This window comes from Macrobrachium rosenbergii, chromosome 21, assembly GCF_040412425.1.
Source record: "Macrobrachium rosenbergii isolate ZJJX-2024 chromosome 21, ASM4041242v1, whole genome shotgun sequence".
Classification (NCBI taxonomy): domain Eukaryota; kingdom Metazoa; phylum Arthropoda; class Malacostraca; order Decapoda; family Palaemonidae; genus Macrobrachium; species Macrobrachium rosenbergii.
In genome coordinates, this window is record NC_089761.1 from 47,746,313 (window position 1) to 47,765,870 (window position 19,558).

Below are 19,558 nucleotides of genomic sequence, written 5' to 3' on the forward strand. Positions count from 1 at the left end.
ATCGCGCAAATATTTTTGTATCAACAATGATAGTTCAATTTCTCATTATTCCCTCTGTGCTTTCATGTAATTTGCAAAGCTAGTAAAAAATTCTCGTATAGCTGCTTAAAAGTGATCATCTTTTTGTAGTACCAACTTTTTGAAGTATAAATTTGCATTATTGTGTGTTTTTTAATGAGAATCATCAACAAAATTTCTATCTTTCCATAAACCTTGTTCACATTTGCTGGAGAGGAGTGCGAAATCATGTCTTTGCTACAGAAATTGGCAGCGCTTAAGCCTGTTATTTATTACACAGTATGTGAAAAAAATGTGTTAATTGTATCTTAAGCATTTCATTTGTATTGGTAGGACCTTTATATGACCGGGATATTAAGCACTTTTTTTACGAAATTAAAATGATTTCTATTAATACACACACACATATCTTAACAGCTGTCAAATAAATAAACATTGGCAGTTTGTTGTGTTCCAGCATAAAGACAAACTGTTGGGCCCAGAGTGGGTTGCAGTGCACTCAGAGCATGTTTGTTTACAAAACGTTGCTGTCACTGCAGGCTGCAGCTCCAGTTACACACAATTGGCGGCCAAATTACGCTGCACATTGGAAGTCGGCCCTCTCTATGGTTCTCTCTGTTTGATATGAAGATTACCGCGAGACAGGGAGATTATGCTCGGTCTTATTATTATTATTATTATTATTATTATTATTATTATTATTATTATTATTATTATTATTATTATTATTATTATGAAAAACAAATTTTATAGAGGAAGCCTAAGGGCGACGAAATAAAATAAAAGTACAGTACAGTATTAAGTTTGAGATAATCATGTAAAATTAAATCTTGCTAATTCTATTTACTAACAAATAACCTGAATATTCACAACTAAACCTTCATATTATAAATTACTAATATAAAAATCTATATGGCAGAGTGATCTGTATTGCTGTTAGTGAAATGACTGTTAAGGTGATAAAAGCGTTTCACTTAAATTTGTAGTAGAAATAGAATAAAGCTTATGGTTATCAAGTAGCTCAAGAGTAAGGCTGTCTGTCAGATTTGAAGTATATCTTAATTTTTTTTCAAGCACATTCAATATGAACCACCACCTAAGATTTAACCTCAATATTTATAAAGTAGAACATTTAGGAGTTAGATGGTGGTCGGTGGAAGTTAAACGGCGCCAATGTTTGTAAATCTTGGCTGTCAGAGAATTATATTTGTGCGATGTAGTGAAGGTTGCTGTAGGTAAGAATTGCAAGTTCTCGTACTTGCAGGTTTCCTCATTATGGTCTACATTATTATTATGTGGGATACTGAATGTGTATGCAAATAACTAGATGAAAATAATGACGATGTAGCATACCTACGGTTCAGTGCTGGTTCCTTTTTTTTTTTGTATCTCAAATCAACCCCCTCTTGACTAGAGTTTACGTCTTCATTAATTCAAAATTGAATTATATTAGTCAGAATGGTAAAACAAAATTGGTAGAACTAAGTATTAGCTCCGCGTCGGGTATTGGAATACCTTGGAAATTTACTTTTTCTCGGCTAGCCTATACTATTTTGGTTGCTTATCAAGAATTTATCATTATTATATGTCGCTCGACTGTAGTTAACCTCAGAACTGATTATATTTTTGCTGTTGCGCATGTGCAGTGTTATAGGAGAGCTTTTGGTAAAAAGTGGAATATCCTTCACAGGGGCTCCGCCCACCTAAGTAACACGGCCTACTGGGTTAGGTTAGGGTACATAGGTTAGTATAGTTCCTTTTTTATTATAGATTTCCTTAGCCAATCCCTTCGAGAACATATGGCTCCCTAATGTCTCGCTTATTCCCGGACCTGTTCCATGCAGAGCTAATACTTAGAAATACCATAAAATTTAATTATATCGGGCAGAATGATAAAACAAATTGAATGATATTAGGCTAGACAAAATGATGAAACAAGACTAGGCTAACCTACCACCACGGCCTGGTTTCCGCCAGTGGGCGACCATAATATTCACCACCTCTTGTTTGTCTTTTTGTTCATGTTTATGCCGTTGGTAACACTATAGAACAGCTCTGCACAGACTATTACCTTGGAAATTGATTTTTCCTATACTTGTAGTGTTGCTGATGAAGGTGTAAAGTCCCCGCTGAGCGGGTTTTCTGTGGTGATGACCCGTTTTCTTCGCTTCTCCTAGGACCACCGCTCCTGGGTAACGGGTCACGCAAAATTCAGACATACCCAATCAGTGAAATTGTTTTATGTAAAAACTTACCTGCTACCAAATTGTATGTTCTGTGTTCTTTCTTTCAGGTATCAGAATGTATTCAACTCTGCTATTGCTCATTTGTGTAACTCAAAGTGTTTATTTATTGTATTTTATTGTTAAATGTTATTGACCTCAGGTCACCCTTGTTCCCATTGTATTCCTTGGCGGACTCACACGGCGACTTAGTCTTGGCTCCAGGAACTACCCACACCCCTAGCGGACTAATTACGGCGCTGTAACCAGCGTTCGGGCGTGCTGACTCTCATCGGCAAATCACCAGCGTCATTAACGGACTCATACGGTGCGCTCCCAAGTGCATATTGATGCGAGTTCCACTCCAATTAAGAGGGCAAGAGCAAGCATGGACGTGGACATCCCCACCCTCGTTCAGTTAACCACAAACCTCGCGGATTCAGATGTCTACCTCCCGCCCATATCACCCACGCCCCTCCCTGTGTCCACAGTAAAGTAGCAATAACCTTATCCTGCTCGTTTCTTTGACACCTCTTAAAAAGGAGTTGGTGTTGTTTATTATCAGTCAGTTTTTATTACCTCATATCTCCAGCTAGCATGGTTGGGGACCCTTTGGGAACGCAGGGTTTTGAGTGGGGGAAGTCCTTGGGAGAAAGACCGGGCTGTTATTTTCTTGTTATGGAAAGGTTCTGTGCATGCGCAAGTCATTAGGGAGCCATATGTTCAAGAAGGGATTGGCTAAAGAAACCTATTATAAAAGGAACTACGCTAACCTAACATACCTTAACCTAACCTAACCTAGTAGGCCACATTACTTAGTCGTGGGGCTCCCCCCCCCGCACATGAAGGAAACTCCACTTTTTACCAAAACTTCCCAATAACACTGTGCGTGCGCAATAGCATTCCAGGATGGCCAGGTGATGATAACATATCAGCTTTGAGGTTAATTACTGGTTATTTACCGCTATAGTCGACCGACAAAAACTAATGGTAAATTTTTTATAAGCGACCAAAATATTATAGATGAAGTCAATTTCCAAGGTAATATCTCATCTGGAGCTGTTCTACTCAAGTTCTACCATGCCAGAATATTTATTGCCTTTTGTCCATTTTTTTTTTTTCATATCTTTTGTTTATGACATTTACCATCATTGTTTTATGTTGTATATTCATCCCTGAGGGGTTGGTACTAAACATGGCGCCAGTTTGCACATAAACTGGAAGTTCCTTAACCTAGAAGGGTGTGTAGGCGTTGGTGGTAGTTTCAAGTTTTACCCATGTGATATCCCAGAATGCACATTTAGTATACAAGTAAACAAAAAAACAAATTGCAATATTGTCTTTATTAAGGGTATGAACTCTGCGTAACCCAAGAAAATTGATTTTCATTGATAAAGCAGTATGGAAGTTTATCAAAGGGCATGAAAATATACCATGAAAATACATATACCAGAAATACCATATATCAGTCCTAACCCCCATTTAACTTAGGATACTGGATATTAACCAGACTGGGCCCTCATCTTTCTGATAGGTTAATTATACATACTGTAAATATATATATATATATATATATATATATATATATATATATATATATATATATATATATATATATATATATATATATATATATATATAATATACTAATGAATTAACGTTTTAATTTTCAATTTGCTACAGAGATTTTGAAATTAATATTTATGGGAGTGTAATAACTTTCTATAGCAATTTTTTCAAATTTGTTGAAGTTTTTTTAACCTTTACTTTCATTGCAGTTCCTCAGCCATTATGCTATGGTATTATCTTATTACTTTGAGCATATATTCTGTCAGTACTTCCCTTAAAGGAGGCTATTAAAGCCATCTAATCTCTCTTGAGTAGCTATGCCCCAAAGCCAGTTTTGTCTAAGATCCTTTGAGCTGTAGTTAAGCAGGAGGTAATATGCCTTAAGACATATAGAGGCAGTCTCCCAGTACCAATCTCCAATATATTCTAGGAGACCTCAGTTTGTGGCAGTATCTGTAAGATATTGCTGTAGGCATACCTTAGATGCCACCGGAAATGTGGCTTTTGCTGTTTATAAATGTCTCAAGATAGAGATGGGGTGCTCACATGAAGGATTTGGTTGCAGCCCACAAATGGTCTGTAGATGAAAGGAACCTACACATTACTGTAATCTCTTTTGAGCTGAAGGCTTGCCCTGGCCCTTTAGGCCTTCACTTGTAACCTGTCCAAGTTATGGGTGTGATATCAGGTTACTTTGTCATGAAGGAAAATCAGTCACAATCCAGGTGTCATCTCACTTGAATATATATGGGGACAGTGGAACAAGTCATGATGCTGGTTCCCACGTTTGACCGGGGAAATGTGACATAGTGGCCCACACCCTCAGGAGGCAAAGCAAAGTCCTTCCCACTGAATGGTTGCTTTACTCAAAGGTTTGCATGTATAAATATGAAGACTAATGGGGGTTCCCTTTTGGTGGCTGTGTTTGTGATTCTTCAAAACAAGAGGTTGCCAAACTTATGCTCTGGTTTTCAAGTTCCAGAACTGTTGCCTGGGATAACCTGAAAGTGTATGCCTTTCTGGCGTTTGCCCAAGCAACTCATGTTAGACAAAGGCCATCATTCTATGAATATAGACAAAGGCTATCATTCTATGAATATGAAAATGATCCTTTTGGCTTGACCTGCCCTTTCATGAATGGTTTCCAGACCTCCTGACTCTTCTGGTAGATATTTCCAGAACCCTTCAGGATTAGGAAAAGTTTTTTTTCCCTTAAGTCAGATCCACGAGAACCTAGGCCTTTCAGCATACTGTACATAGAAGCTGTCAAGCAGTACCTCATTAGGAAAGGCCGCCAAGGCCATAACTAACGTAAGCAGGAAGTCATTGCCAAACTAAACCAAGTATGGCAAGTTATCTACAGTTGGTGCAGTAAAAGAGGCACTGATCAGCTCCAGGCCCCTGAGACTCATGCCTCTCCAGTCCTTGTCATTCTTTAATTGTTAGTCCAAGAGAGAAATTAATAAAACCTTTTTTGCCAAGTCAGAGCCAGGAGGAAGTATCCTAAGAAAACCAAATCTTTAGAAAGGTGAGATAGCTTCATTTTTTTTTATCTAATGGCGCAGATAGTAGAGATTTTTCAAAGAATACAGTACCCTTGTAGCTAGGACCAGTAATCCTAACAGTACTTCTGAGTTTGTAACATGCAAAGTGAAAGCTAGGGGTATGAAATTAGCTCCGTCTTCTTCCCCAGCTTTTATAGGAAATGTGGATGTTGGCTTTATTTTAAACTTTTACATGTTGGAGGTTTTCACACTTGTACGATTTTCTTTCTGAGAAATAATTTATAATTCCTTTTGTAGCTGCAAGCCAGATTTTAACAATCCTAGAGAGGGAGTGTGGTGTAACAGATTCATCTGTTACACCACACTCCCTCTCCTTGTATCCCTTTCCTTGTATGCATGGTATTTTGGGATAATTGCTCATAAGTCTCATTAACTGGGTTAGTGTTACATTCCACTTCATGACCTCATGCTAGTACTGTACTATTCAGAACTTATTAATACTATTTATCTGTCACTCTAAGAGTTCGTGTGGTTCTACAGGCCCTGGTTAAATTTATTATTTGGGCAGAAAGACCTTGCCTAAATATAGTTTTTTAAGAGTTAATTTTTTTTTTGCGTGCAAACCCATTACTTTACAGGGGTTATCAAACTCACAACCCCTCCTCTTGCAAATATTCTAGAATTAGAGTTTGCCACCAGAGGTTCTGTGGAACCCAGATATACAGCCATCCAGTTGGATCTATGGAGTGCCTGGAAGATTGTGTTGATGCACAGAAAGGTTAATGTAAAGTGATGGGTTTGTGTATGAAAGAATTGAATATTTTTAATTACATTATACAGTATTCTCAGATTTTTTTACTGTCTTGCCTATCTTGCCATATCTTATGAAAGTAAACAGTTTTACATTAATGTGAAAACAAATGATTCACTTGGCAGATTGTCAACAATCTTGTGAAACTATGTAAGTTGTAAAGATTTATCAGTAGTTTCCAGTTGAAAACTGTCTTTGATGTGTCATCATAAAACTATGTACAGTATCAGGTCTTTTGATATGTGTAGTATTCCACTGGTTATGAAAATACAGCATCTCCAAAATATTGACATTCAACCTTGGTTCATACACAAATCCATAGATTTTAGAGACAACTGATCTTGGGTCAAAGTAAGAAAATGACATGTGTTTTAGGAATAAAGGAAAGATGAAGTGGTTTTAAGTGTTAGACCATGATGAGCTTCTGTAATCCCAAGGTCAGTTACTGTGAGCATTATAGTATTTTCATTGAGATGGGTAAATTTACTTAAACTGTATTTTTAAACATCTAACTTCCCTGGTAGTTATATATATAGCTTAAGTCCCTGACGTCACGGCAGAATTTCAAAAACTCGCGGCAATCGCCGATCGGTAGTCAGGTGAACCACCTGTGCGCCCTCTACCCAGGTACCTGGAACCATTCCAACTATTCCTCAGATCTTCCCTGCCGCTGTGTCGGTAACATCGATGGAATTTCGCTCAGCCTGTGTTTTTCGCAACTTATTTTGGTGAAGTACACTTTGGCTTGGCTTTCTTTACTTGTTCGCTTTTGGATTTTCTTATAATATATCTATCTTCATCGAGTGTGAAAATGTGTGTGGGGATGCAAGCGGCTTACTAAAGTCTCCTTGGATCCCCACTCAGTATGTCTGAAGAACGGGAATGGAAGACCGGCTCAGAAGAGCCAAGAGTACTGTATCTCACTCTTCTTGATATAACCAGGGAATAGTTAATTCTTTTCCCCATTGCTAACTATCCTATTGATCCTTCTCCCCGTAGTGGTAGTCTCTGAACCCCTACTGAAACAGGTAAGGACCCAACACTTCATGTTTTTGTTGGCGGCCATTCAGACCCTGCCCCAACAGGTAAAATCCCTCTCAGAAGACAGGGATAATATGTGATCGACAATAAGAGATCTAAAAAATAAAAGTGTTAATATGTTGTTAGTGCAAGTGCAGTGGAGGGTGCGGCCGCTCGGTCCTGTTGCGCTCCTAGTCCTGGACCTCTTCCAAGCTCACCAACCCCTGTGAGAAGGAATGTCGAAAGACGAAGGGAGGCGAGAGGCTTTAGTTACCGAGCGGTCGTCCCCTCGAGCGTACCTGTTGACGCTTCCCAGGACGCTCACCCTCGCCATAGGAAAGGCGAGGTTAAAGTGTTTTTTCGTCCACCAGTTGCTTTACGTCAACCGGAGGAAACTTTTGACCGATGTCGCACAGGCGGCCAGTTCTCAAGTAACCTCTAGGTTTGGCGGGAAACGAATGTTAGAAGTCTGGACGCCAGGACTCCAGGAGGAAGTCAGGCGTCGAGAAGCTCGACGCCAGGGCATCGAGCGAAGGTAGCTGGACGCCAGGACGCCGGGCTTCAAGCTGGACGCCAGGGCGTCAGGCGTCCGAAAACTGGACGCCAGGACATCAAGCGTCAAGAGGCTGGACGCCAGGACTTCGGGCGCCGAGGAGCTGGACGCCAGGGCGTCGGGCGAGAAGCTGGACGCCAGGACGTCAAGTGTCGAGAAGTTAGACACCAGGATGTCAGGCGCCATTAAGCTGGGCGCCAAGACATTAAGCTTTAAGAAAATGGATGCCAACACGCCAGGCGTCAAGAGACTGGACGCCAGGCGTCAAGATGATATTTTGAAAGACGTCTCTACTTCCGTCTTCGGAAAATCGGAAAAAGAGGACGATAATATCTTGCATTCTCCTGTGAATCCTATTGTAGAGATTTCCTACGAAGACAATATAAAAGGCCATCAGCTTTCATCTGACTTGAAAAGACTTATGAAGCGATTTTCGGAAATTTTTTCCAGAGAATTTTAACCTGACTGCTCCTCATTTCCTGCCTTCAGAATTTACTCTTGGGAAGGCGTCTAAGAGGGCAGCATTTACAAGAAGAATGGATACTTTCGAAGGAGAAACAATGAAAGACAGCCTTTGTTTTTCCTCCAACCAAACTAGCTCAAGGTCTAGCTTTTAGTATCAAACTAGAGAATCGTTCGGCCTCGAAATACCTGCCCCTTCCCAGGAAGGAAAATGGAATTATTCAACACGACTGACACCGAAGAACTCATATATCTGATGTCGTGTATGGATAAAGGACTCGGATATAGTTTACTCTTGCGAAGGCGTCTAAGAGGGCAGCATTTACGAAGAATGGATACTTTCGAAGGAGAAACAATGAAAGACAGCCTTTGTTTTTCCTCCAACCAAACTAGCTCAAGGTCTAGCTTTTAGTATCAAACTAGAGAATCGTTCGGCCTCGAAATACCTGCCCCTTCCCAGGAAGGAAGATGGAATTATTCAACACGACTGACACCGAAGAACTCATATATCTGATGTCGTGTATGGATAAAGGACTCGGATATAGTTCCAATGAATCTACTGCATCTTTCTCAGTGGGAAGCTTGAAGAAAAGAGCCCATCTTTGCTTTGCTCTTTCCTGGCTAATGGGGTCACGTCCAATCAAAATCAGAACTGATTTATACCCCTTTTTTCCTCTCACCTCTTCTCTCAAGATTTGGTAAAGAGGACCTTTCATCCTGGCCCAGAAAACCACGTAAGATTTAATATCTAAAAACAGCAAGAAAAGTCCTACCAACGACTTTCATCGCTAAAAAGAGTAAGGCTGAGGCTCCTGTGTTTCAGGTATCTCAGCCCTTTTGTTCTCGTCGACCCTCCGATAGAGGTTCCTCTAGGGCGGGTAGATGAATGGCAACGAGAAGAGGCTCTACACAGGGAAGAAAGAGAACCTGCCTTTCTTTTCCTGCAGACTGAGGTAGGAGCCAGACTGTCCAGCCTGAGGAGGCCCCTATACTAACAAGACAATTAGACTTTTCTGCCAAATGCAACAACAGAACAAAGGCAAAGGCTTTATAGCAACAAGTGTCTATGATGTTGCAAAAGGAGACCGACAGAGAGTTCAAGATCCGAATTCCCAGGATTCTACATTCGGTTATTCCTGATCCCCAAATGCTTGGGGGTTAGAGACCGGTGCTAGACGTGATTGCACTCAACTTTTCTGTGCAATAAACAAAGGTCGCTATTGAAACGACAAAATCGGTTCTAGCAGCGGTCGGACAGCATGACTGGATGGCCTCACTGGACCTCCAGGATGCGTATTTTTTTACATCCCCATGCACCCGAACTCCAAGAATTTTCTGAAGTTCGTCCACGGGAAAGGTTTTCCAGTTTCGGTCTCTTTGTTTCAGCCTAAGCAGACGGGGATGACGTCTGGCTCTGGAGTCGAGATCTCTCAAGAGCAAGTTACCCAATATTGAGGGACGTCATGGAGCAGCCCGGAGCTCTTCCCTTCCAGCCCCAGGGGTAGCTTTCCTACTAAGAACAAACGTAGACAGTCCTGTTCAGTCAGGATACCAGGCTGCAAGAGCGTAACGGACTCTGTGCTGCCTTTACGGGTACATCCTCCTCTTCCTCCTTAGGATTGGTACTCGCCTGCTTAACCCTCTCCACGATCCATTATTGACGATGAGGAGGAAATAATTGCCGTAGCTGAGGCTTCCCCAACCTGTCCCCAACAGCAGGAAGCCCCATATATAGCTTTAATACAAAATATGCAGCAGACTTTGTCTTCCCTGGTACAAGCGTGACAACCAGGCAAAGAGAAGGAGGATAATAGACGTCCAACTAAAGCTTCTAGACGTCCAGAAGTTTAAGACGCTGAACATAGTGAATGAAACTCTAGACGCTGGATGCAGTGGCGTCAAGCATCTAGGAGTGAATGGTGTCATGATGACAAGCGTCAATGAACCCAAGACGCCAAGCGTCAAGGCATTGGGCGTCAGGACGTCAGGCTTCAAGATATTGGAAGCCAAGACGTGGAGGTAGCTCAGGGCGCAAGATGCACTGGCATCAAAACAAAGATTTTCACAAGGATGATTGCCAATGTAGCAGGTTTTTTCTTCACTCGAGAAACATCAGAATCTCCTTGTACTTAGAAGGCTGGTTCCTCAGAGCTCCTTCCTGCACACTCTGCCTGGAGGATCTTCAGACCACGATTTAGGTATAGAAGGAATTAGGTCTACTGATAAACAGATAGAAATCTCAGCTGATCCCATTCCAAAAGTTTCTATACCTTAGGATGAAGATTCAGAGTCAGGATTTTCAGGCTTTTCCGTCTATTGCAAGGACGGGACAAGCCTTAAGAAAATTTCAGGACTTTATAGACAGACATGCTCGGTGAAGGGATAGATGAGTCTGCTGGGGACCCTTTCCTCGCTGAAACGGTTGTCTCCTTAGGGAGGTTAATTCTATGCCCGTTACAGTTTCATCTAAATCAGAACTGGGACAAGGAAATAGAACTGGAGACCAAGTGCATCCCCATTTCGGAACCAATAAGGCCGTATTTACAGTGGTGGAATGACCCCGTCAAGCTCCAGGAGGTCCCTTCTCTATATTAGAGGAACCCAGACCTAGTGTTGTTATCCGACACGTCGGACTCAGTATGGGGAGCAACACTAGGGAAATAACAAGTCTCGGGCTCCTGGTCCAGAGAGCAGGAGAAGTTAAACATCAATTAGAAGGAACTAACTGCAATCCTTCTATCTCTCAGGAGTTCAAACACAGTGGAGAACAGAGAGGTGCAGGTCAACACCGACAACACGGCAGCGTTGACCTACATCAGCAAATAAAGGGGCACTCACTCCAGGTCTCTATACGAGACAACAAGAGAACCTCTTCTCTGGGCAAAAGAGAAGAATGTCAAACTAGTAACCCGCTTTATCCAAGGGGAGAAAAAAAAATGTGAGGGCGAACATTCTGAGCAGGAAATCAAGTCCTCTCAACAGAATGGACGCTACATCAGGACGTGTGCAGTAGCATGTGGTGACTTTGGGGACGTCCTTGCATAGATCTCTTCGCCACAGCGCAAACGAAGAGGCTGGAAACTTACTGCTCTCCCGTACCAGATCCCGGGCTATATACATAGACGCGCGTTCCTGGTGGACTGGTCCAACTTGGACGTGTATGCATTTCCCTCTTTCAAGATAATACACAGGGTACTGCAAAAATTTGTTTCACACGAGGGGACCAGATTGACCATTGTGGCCCTTTACTGGCCGACAAAAGATTGTTTCACAGAGGTTCTGGAATGGTTAGTGGACATCCCGAGGAGCCTACATCAGAGAGTAGGTCTACTCAAACAACCTCACTTGGAAAGATATCACCAAAACCCTAAGCACTACAAGTAACTGCCTTCAGACTATCAAAAAACTTACAAGAGCTACAGGTTTTTCGAAAGAGGCAGTTGGTGCAATAGAAAGAGTAAGGAGGTCATCCACCATGAGGGTATACAAATCCAAGTGGGAGATATTTAGAGGATGGTACAAGAGCAACCATGTGTCCTCTTCCAGTACCTCTGTAACTCAAATTGTGGACTTCCTTCTACACCTTAAGAGGAAGCTTAATTTTTTCCTACCTCTACCATTAAGAGTTATAGGAGCATGATGGCAGCAGTTTTTAGACATAAAAACTTTAACCTATAAAACAATAAGAATCTCCAGGACCTACTCAGATTCTTCGAAACTGCTAAGGAGAGAGTACAGAACTCACCAGCATGGAACCTAGACGTGGTCCTGAGGTTCCTCATGGGGAGTAAGCTCGATCCCTTACAGAGAACATTTTTAAGAGGACCTCATCATGACAACTCTTTTCTTGTTCAGTTTGGCCACAGCGAAAAGAGTTAGTGAGATACAGGCTCTCAGCGAGAATATGGACTTTAGACAAGACAAGGCAATCTGCTCACTGCAACTAGGATTCCTTGCAAAAATGAATACTCATCACAACCCTGACACAGAACGTTCGAGATTCCAAATCTAACGGACATTACAGGGGATAAGGCAGAGAAAGTCATATTCCAGTTAAGGGCTCTAAGGCACTACCTGGACAGGACAAAGGACTTAAGAAGGAATTCAGAAGGGCTTTGGTGCTCAGTCAAAAAAAAAAAAGCTCTCTGTACAGGTGTCGAAGAATGCTCTGTCTTATTTTATCAGGCAGTTGATAAAAGAAGCTCATATGAAAGGTAGCGATTTGGACATAAGATTCTGAAAGTAAAAACGCACGAGTTTAGGGCAGTTGCAACCTCTGTAGTACTTAAACAGAACAGGTCCCGCAGAGTATCTTGGACACGACCTTCTGGAGAAACAAGTCAGTATTTACCTCTCACTGTCTAAAACGAGTCCAAACATTATAAGAAGACTGCTATACGCTGGGTCCGTTTATAGCATTTACTAGTGGGAGAGGGTAATACCCCTACAATCCCATAAACCAATACCCTTTTTTCTTACTTTGGGATGGAGAATTTTTTATGGTTGTTTGTGAAGACTGGACACAGTCTTCCGCATTCATTGGTTTGAAAGTTCCTTGGAAGCGCCTGGAACTAGGGTATCGAGAGGAGGTCTAGTCACATAGAGGTTATACACCGGTTGACAGCCCCTAGAGATTTTTTCAGCCCCCTGGGTGGATCGCTGGATCTCTTAAGGAATGCAGACATAATGAGGGAGTTTCATTGAAGTCAGCTTCCTAATCCAATTCCATAAAACAATACCTTTTGTTCTTGCCTTGGAATGGTTGAAATTTTATGGTTGTTTGTGACGGAACAAGGCTATTGAAGAGGAGGTCTAGTCACATAGAGGTTATACACCGGTTGACAGCCCTAGAGATTTTTCAGCCCCCTGGGTGGATCGCTGGATCTCTTAAGGAATGCAGACATAATGAGGGCGAGTTCATTGAAGTCAGTTTCCTTAATCCAATTCCATAAAACAATACCTTTTGTTCTTGCCTTGGAATGGTTGAAATTTTATGGTTGTTTGTGAAGATTGGGCACAGTCTTCCACAATCATTGGGATGAAAGTTCCTTGGTAGCGCCCGGAACAAGGGTATTGAGAGGAGGTCTAGTCACATAGAGGTTATACACCGGTTGACAGCCCCTAGAGATTTTCAGCCCCTGGGTGGATCGCTGGATCTCTTAAGGAATGCAGACATAATGAGAAATATTGAAGTCAGCTTCCTTAACAGGTAGGAACCTAGAGTTGTTTTGCAACTTTAATTATAATTCCAACGATGTTAGCTGTCTCTGACCCTCCACCAAAGGTGTCAATCAGCTATATATATAACTACCAGGGAAGTTAGATGTTTAAAAATGTTATTTTCATAATAAAATAAATTTTTGAACATACTTACCTGGTAGTTATATATAATTATATTCCCACCCTCCTCCCCTCTAGAGACTAGGGGCATGGAAGATCTGAGGAATAGTTGGAATGGTTCCAGGTACCTGGGTAGAGGGCGCACAGGTGGTTCACCTGACTACCGATCGGCGATTGCCGCGAGTTTTTGAAATTCTGCCGTGACGTCAGGGACTTAAGCTATATATATAACTACCAGGTAAGTATGTTCAAAAATTTATTTTATTATGAAAATAACATTTTACTTATTCTTATGTTACTGTAGTGTCTTTCGCTCAACATGGTCATTATAAAGAAAATGGAAACTTTGAAATGTTTTAACTATAAAATGTTGCAATTCATGGCCAGAGTATGGTGGAAAGGTCATATTTTGAAAGAGGAAATGATGGAGAGATATGGTGTCTAGAGGCTGGAAAATAGACTGAGATCTCAAAAGACTGAAATGGTATAGACATTTGATGAGAAGGGATGAGGAACGTTATTAACTATGAAATGTTGCAATTCATGGCCAGGGTATGGTAGTAAGGTCATATTTTGAAAGAGGAAATGGTGGAGAGATGTGGTGCCTAGAGGCTGGAAAAGAGACTGAGATCTCAAAGACTGATATGGTTTATACATTTGATGAGAAGGGATGAGGAAAAGTTGGTCAGGAATTGAGTAGATGGGGAAGCAGCAGGCAGAAGACCTTTAGGAAGGTCCAGCAAATTATGGAATAAAGAGATAGATATGAAGACCTAGACTTGATGGAAATTCACACAGAAAGCCCAGGACAGAGGGGAGTGGAGAGTACTTAATTCATACCTAACCCATGAAATGAAATGCTGATGTAAAAACATACATGATGATAGTGACTGTTGTTGCTATCATGCCTAGCTGTTGTTTTGTCATTTTGTTGTGTCGTCAGTATTTCAGAAGCCATGTTACAAGAATTGCTTTGCATTTTAAGTAGATAGTTCTTATTGCAGGGCCAAAGGAAGACGTGCAATATGGGAAGTAAAAGAGCCATTGAAGATGAAAGGGATGAATGTAGCGGATGTTCAGCATTTACAATTAGTGGTTTTTATGGGAAAGCCAGACCAGCAGTGACTTCAAGTAGAGAAAGAGAGAAGATCTTACGTATTGAGAAGAAGACGAAAGAAATAGCAGAGCGACCTTTGCCTAGTGTATATAATCCTGGAGTGCTGGGTCCCCCTGTGATATGGAAAACCTTTCCACGTCAAGCAGAAGCCGTAAAATATTCACAACTACAAGGCCAAGGCTTGATGGTGTTTTCATTTGAAAGTGATATTTTAGGAAATAATGGAAAGAGGAACTTTGTCGTTGCCCATCCCCGATTGATGTGGCTGCGATTGCTTGAAAGAAATCCAAACCAGCGATGTTCGTATGAGGTCATACAAGAGCACTCTGTTTGCAAGCTTTACTTTGATTTAGAATTTTATTATGAATATAATGGGCACAAAGATGGTAGTAACATGGTTGATACATTCATCCATATTGTTTGTTTTTTTCTGAAGAAAGAGTTTGATGTAGATTGCTGTAGGAGAAATATAATAGATTTAGATAGCTCCACGGCAGAAAAATTCAGCCGACATTTGATATTTAATGTTGCAAGTAGGGCTTTTGCCAATAATATCCATGTTGGAAATTTTGTTATTATGATATGTGATAAAATAAGAGCTTGCGTAGGTGAACCATCTGTAGAAATTCCCGGGGTTTCTTGTGAAGATGTTGAAACGCTATTAGTTACAAAAAATTCAGAAAAAGTAGTAGGTTTGTTTTGTGATGAAGGAGTGTACACAAAAAATCGAAATTTTAGGTGTTTACACTGTACAAAACGAGGTAAAAACACACCTCTGAAAGTTGCCAAAGAAAATCAGTATGAATCAGTGCCTAAAAATGGTGTTTGTGAAAATGAGCAGTTTTTTATTGATTCACTTGTGACTACGGTAGATGAGAATTGTAATGTCCTGACTTTTGGGGAGGAAACATCCAGAGTTCTGAGATCATCCATGAGAAAACAGAAAGATAAGTCTGTACTTGATGGCTTGAGTAGTTCCCCTTATCCAGAAGTTGATAAACACATTGAAAACGTGGTGTTTCCTGGATATGTCCGTTCCTGGTTTTGTTTTTCACAAAATGAAGTGGTGGTTTATGAAATCAGTGGCAACAGATACTGCTATAATGTAGGTCGTGAACATAGAAGTAATGGTATTATGTATGTTGTCAACTTGAAAACAGGAGAATATTATCAAAAATGTCATGATCCGGATTGCAGAGATTTTAGGTCTTGCATTTGGCAGTTACCTGAGAGTGTATTATTTTGGAAAACTTTAGATGATGATGAGATCATGGCAGTTGCCCAGTCTGTGGTAGATTTTGATGAGAGTGACACTGATGATGAACTTTTTGTGACTGCAGATATTCAGGCTGAGCCAGAGGGTGCAACGGTTTCAGATGAGGAGCTACTGTGTCAGGCAAAAAAGCTTGAAATGTGGGACAAGTTGGATGCACTGTCCAGTGCTAGTAGTAGTTTGCAAGGGTCTCAGCAGGGCTCACAAAGCTTATCACAAACAAGCAATCCCTGGGACAGGCTTTCTCAACTTTCTACTCCTGATAGTTCGTGCTTTGCAACAGTGTCAGAGTTACATAATTCATTCAAGGAAGGTAGGCAAGGTGAAAGTACTGTTGGTTGTGGGATTACATCATCTACATTTGATAATGCTGTTGATGGTATTACTGAAAATGATTCAGATGAAGAGTTTGCCAGGAAAGCTGAACTGATAGAAAGAGATGTCTTCTCTTTGGATTCGAATACAAAGTATTCCGAAGTGGAATTTAATAGTTTTGAATTTTGAGTTCTTGGTAGTTCTGAAGATTTTTAATTTATTTGTAAGTTAAAGCACTATACAGTTTTTTTAAAATATGGTATTTGGCAGAATTGAAGAATTCAGTGAATGTGCAGTAGACAGTTTGGGCTAGATTTGTACAATATTGAATATTTTTTGTCTAGATTTGTACAGTAATATTGAATATTTTTTGCAGTATTGTGCTAGTGTATTCAGAGATATTGAATATTGTACCAACAACTCTTGATGACAAAGCTGATATAGCAGTTGCTTGAAAGTGCTGAATTTTTTTTAATTTTCATAGTTATTGCCATTTATTCAAAAGTTTCTTTAATAAGTGAGTGAAGGGTTATCTTTGAGGTCTCTTGGTCATTAGCTGTAGTTTTCTTGTGTTTGTATTTTTTACTACATAACTTTTTGTCATAAGGTATTAAAGTGCCTTGTAGTTGTCAGTTTTCTTTTCAGTTTGATTCTGTACTATTTTTAGTTGAAGAATTTGCTGAAGTAATTCCATGTGAATTACAATCTTCTATTGTTCATGCTTGGTGGATTGTTAAGGACAGTCAGGCTAAGTGTTAAATAGCCACTTTAAATTACTGAACATTTATGGAGACATCTTCCCATAAAGGGGAGTTCCACGCATTGCTTGTTAAATTGTCTTACCCTTCAACCAGGCTTCATACAAATTAGACATTCGGTTAAATAATTCTCTCTTATTAGGATCAAATGAGCTTAACAATATGCATGACCAAACCATGACATTGTTCCATCTTTAATTACTGAATTTGTTACATCATCATTAATTACTGAATTTGTTAGATCACATTTATTTTATAGCTTTGATGTTTCAATAAAACTATAAATACAGTACACTTTCAACAGACCAAGTAAGTCCGTACAGTTATGATTACGTATGTGGAAAAAAACACCTTGCATTCTCTTAACCTGTTGTATAGAATATTGAACTCAATAAAAATATTATGGTGAATGAGTTACTTATGCCAGTATGAAAATGCCTAAAAATTACCTACGGTTGTTCATAACTGTATTTATTCCAGTGATTAAGCTCTATTGAATATTCAAACAAATTTTAGAAAACAGTATCTTATACAATACATTAATTATACTGGAATGCTATAGTATCACTTCAGTTTCCACCTTGTGAATATATAATCTGAATAAAGGAGAGTGTGCTCTTAAAGTTTTGATGCTGCTGACTCATCTAATATCCATATGAGCTCTCCGTTTGTGGGCTTGACCATTCCAGTGGGTAAGTCTTCTCCATCCCCAAGGATACGCTGAAAAAAAAAAATTTTTCAGAGTAGCTAAATATTTATTTTACTTCTTACCTGGTACCCAAAGTATTAGTTCTGTTTCTCCTAAGACACAAGAAAAAATGGAATGATTGAAGTATAAGAAAACTTTTATTTAGCTCAAGTATATATGGCATCCTGTTTACATAATAAGAAAAGAATGGATATAGTAGAACACTGCTGTGCTATCAGAGATTTATATGAACTAACTTCTTCAAGGAGAGGTTAATTATACAGTCATAGACATTTCTGGTTAGCACATGATAGTAAAGTATTGATTGACTCACCTTCACCATATCTGCCTTCCCTTGCCCTGCCATAGCAAAGACACAGCATCGAGCTCTGTTGATAACTGGGAAAGTCATGGTTACTCTGCAGGGGGGTGGCTTTGGTGAATCACTTATAGCTGCAATCCATACACTGTTTTCCTGAAGCAACTTGTGACCTTGATTTTAAAACAAAGGTGTAATGATAAATAAAGTTATACTACTGTATCTAAATTAGTATGTTCTGATCTGTTTCCTGAAAGATTTTTAAACGAGTAAAGGCATAACGCCATAAATTCCAAGTAGCTTCGTCTGAAAATTCAAACAGTTCAAAATCAGTATCTTTCACTATTTTCCTTTACTTCTTCCAGTCAACTATCTTGACCATTTTAAAAACTTCCAGGTTCCCCAACTGTACCCTAGTGAACTGTACAATTACAAATCAAACAATACTGCAAAAGCCAGAAAGAAATTGTAAAATATATCAGTACCTAGCACTAATGTGTATTTAATATACTGCAAACTACTTCAGGGTACAGTGCAAAGTGAAAGACAGCTGAGGGATGTCAGAAAGTGAAAGTGAATGTAGAAATAGAAGAAAACAAGGAAAAGTGTCAGCACATAGCATTCAAACAAGCAAATAGTCCAAAGCCAAAGAAATTGCACTCATGAAAAGCAGTCCAAAAAACAAACAGAAAAAACAGTTACATTATTCTGAATTTTTGAACTACACCCTTCTTTATCCAAATCCAGTTTGTATGGGCAGATATCAAAAATATAGTCTGACTGGTTTTAATACAATGGGTTCAATAATGTTTTTTGACAATGACTTTAGTTTTATTACAAGGGGTTCTATAATATTTCTTTTGACAATAGCTATACAAAACAGTACCTCTCTAGAATTTCTCCAGTCGACAGAATGATTACAATTGTTCATATGTAGAAAAAGAGCACTGGACATAATTCCCATTACAATTGTTCATATGCAGAAAAAGAGCACTGGACATAATTCCCATTACAATTGTTCATATGTAGAAAAAGAGCACTGGACATAATTCCCATTACAATTGTTCATATGCAGAAAAAGAGCACTGGACATAATTCCCAAACAGACACAATACTTGAGTTGATGAACTCTGAGAGCCAGAACCTGGCCACTTTAACTGACGTATTTCTTGTTACATTCTATGTGAAATTTTAAAAATGCAACATAAATGGAGAGTTCTTTACTAAAATGGCCCTGTAATGACTTCCTAAAGACAACATTCACATTAAATTCTTTTGGTAAAACTAATAATTTATTATCATTAATAGTGTGTATGTTAACTGCTTAAATTATTAATTTATGGGGGGGGACAGGGGTTTTGTAAAGCTACATCAATTGAGAATTTGGGATGTCATGCTAAAGGAAATGTTAATAAATTCTGGACAGCAAATTTGAAATGCTCTTGAAAACATTTGAGAAAATACAGAAAGCTTTACAGAACTTTTAAATGGTGGTTAGAATAAAAATGAATGTTAGAAGATATATGAGTTTAATGTAAACAAATTTCAAAATAACCATGTCTGCTTACATTTACACCTGAAAAGGGTA

At 39.6% G+C, this 19,558-nt stretch overlaps 2 protein-coding genes across 7 annotated transcripts in view; one reads left to right on the forward strand and one right to left on the reverse strand.

Annotated features, from left to right (window-relative positions):
- The first annotated feature begins 1,116 nt into the window (after window positions 1–1,116).
- On the forward strand, window positions 1,117–17,380 carry LOC136850151 (DNA-directed primase/polymerase protein-like). Of its 4 annotated transcripts, none has more exons than XM_067123759.1 (2): window positions 1,117–1,253; window positions 14,505–17,380. In XM_067123759.1, the coding sequence occupies exon 2, from the start codon at window positions 14,526–14,528 to the stop codon at window positions 16,392–16,394; it is 1,869 nt and encodes a 622-aa protein (XP_066979860.1). In that variant the 5' UTR covers window positions 1,117–1,253; window positions 14,505–14,525; the 3' UTR covers window positions 16,395–17,380. The 4 variants fall into 4 exon arrangements, with proteins under 4 accessions (XP_066979860.1, XP_066979862.1, XP_066979861.1 ...); XM_067123761.1 differs by having other exon boundaries at window positions 1,124–1,253; window positions 14,493–17,380; XM_067123760.1 differs by having other exon boundaries at window positions 1,137–1,253; window positions 14,489–17,380.
- The window catches only part of Pgls (6-phosphogluconolactonase), a 29,148-nt gene continuing 26,735 nt past the window's right edge, over window positions 17,146–19,558 (reverse strand). For all 3 annotated transcript variants that reach the window (XM_067123762.1, XM_067123764.1, XM_067123763.1), the window contains 2 exons: window positions 17,986–18,143; window positions 17,146–17,683 (listed from right to left, as the gene is read on the reverse strand). In XM_067123762.1, coding sequence (XP_066979863.1) covers window positions 17,582–17,683; window positions 17,986–18,143 — 260 coding nt within the window. In that variant the 3' untranslated portion in view covers window positions 17,146–17,581. The remainder of the gene's footprint in view (window positions 17,684–17,985; window positions 18,144–19,558) is intronic.

Excerpts from the sequence above, each read along its gene's own strand:
- LOC136850151 (XM_067123758.1), top strand. The coding sequence starts at position 6,539 with ATGATGAGCTTCTGTAATCCCAAG. Across the intron at positions 6,563-14,504 it reads TGAGCTTCTGTAATCCCAAG|GGCCAAAGGAAGACGTGCAA; the intron begins GTCAGTTACTGT and ends TTCTTATTGCAG.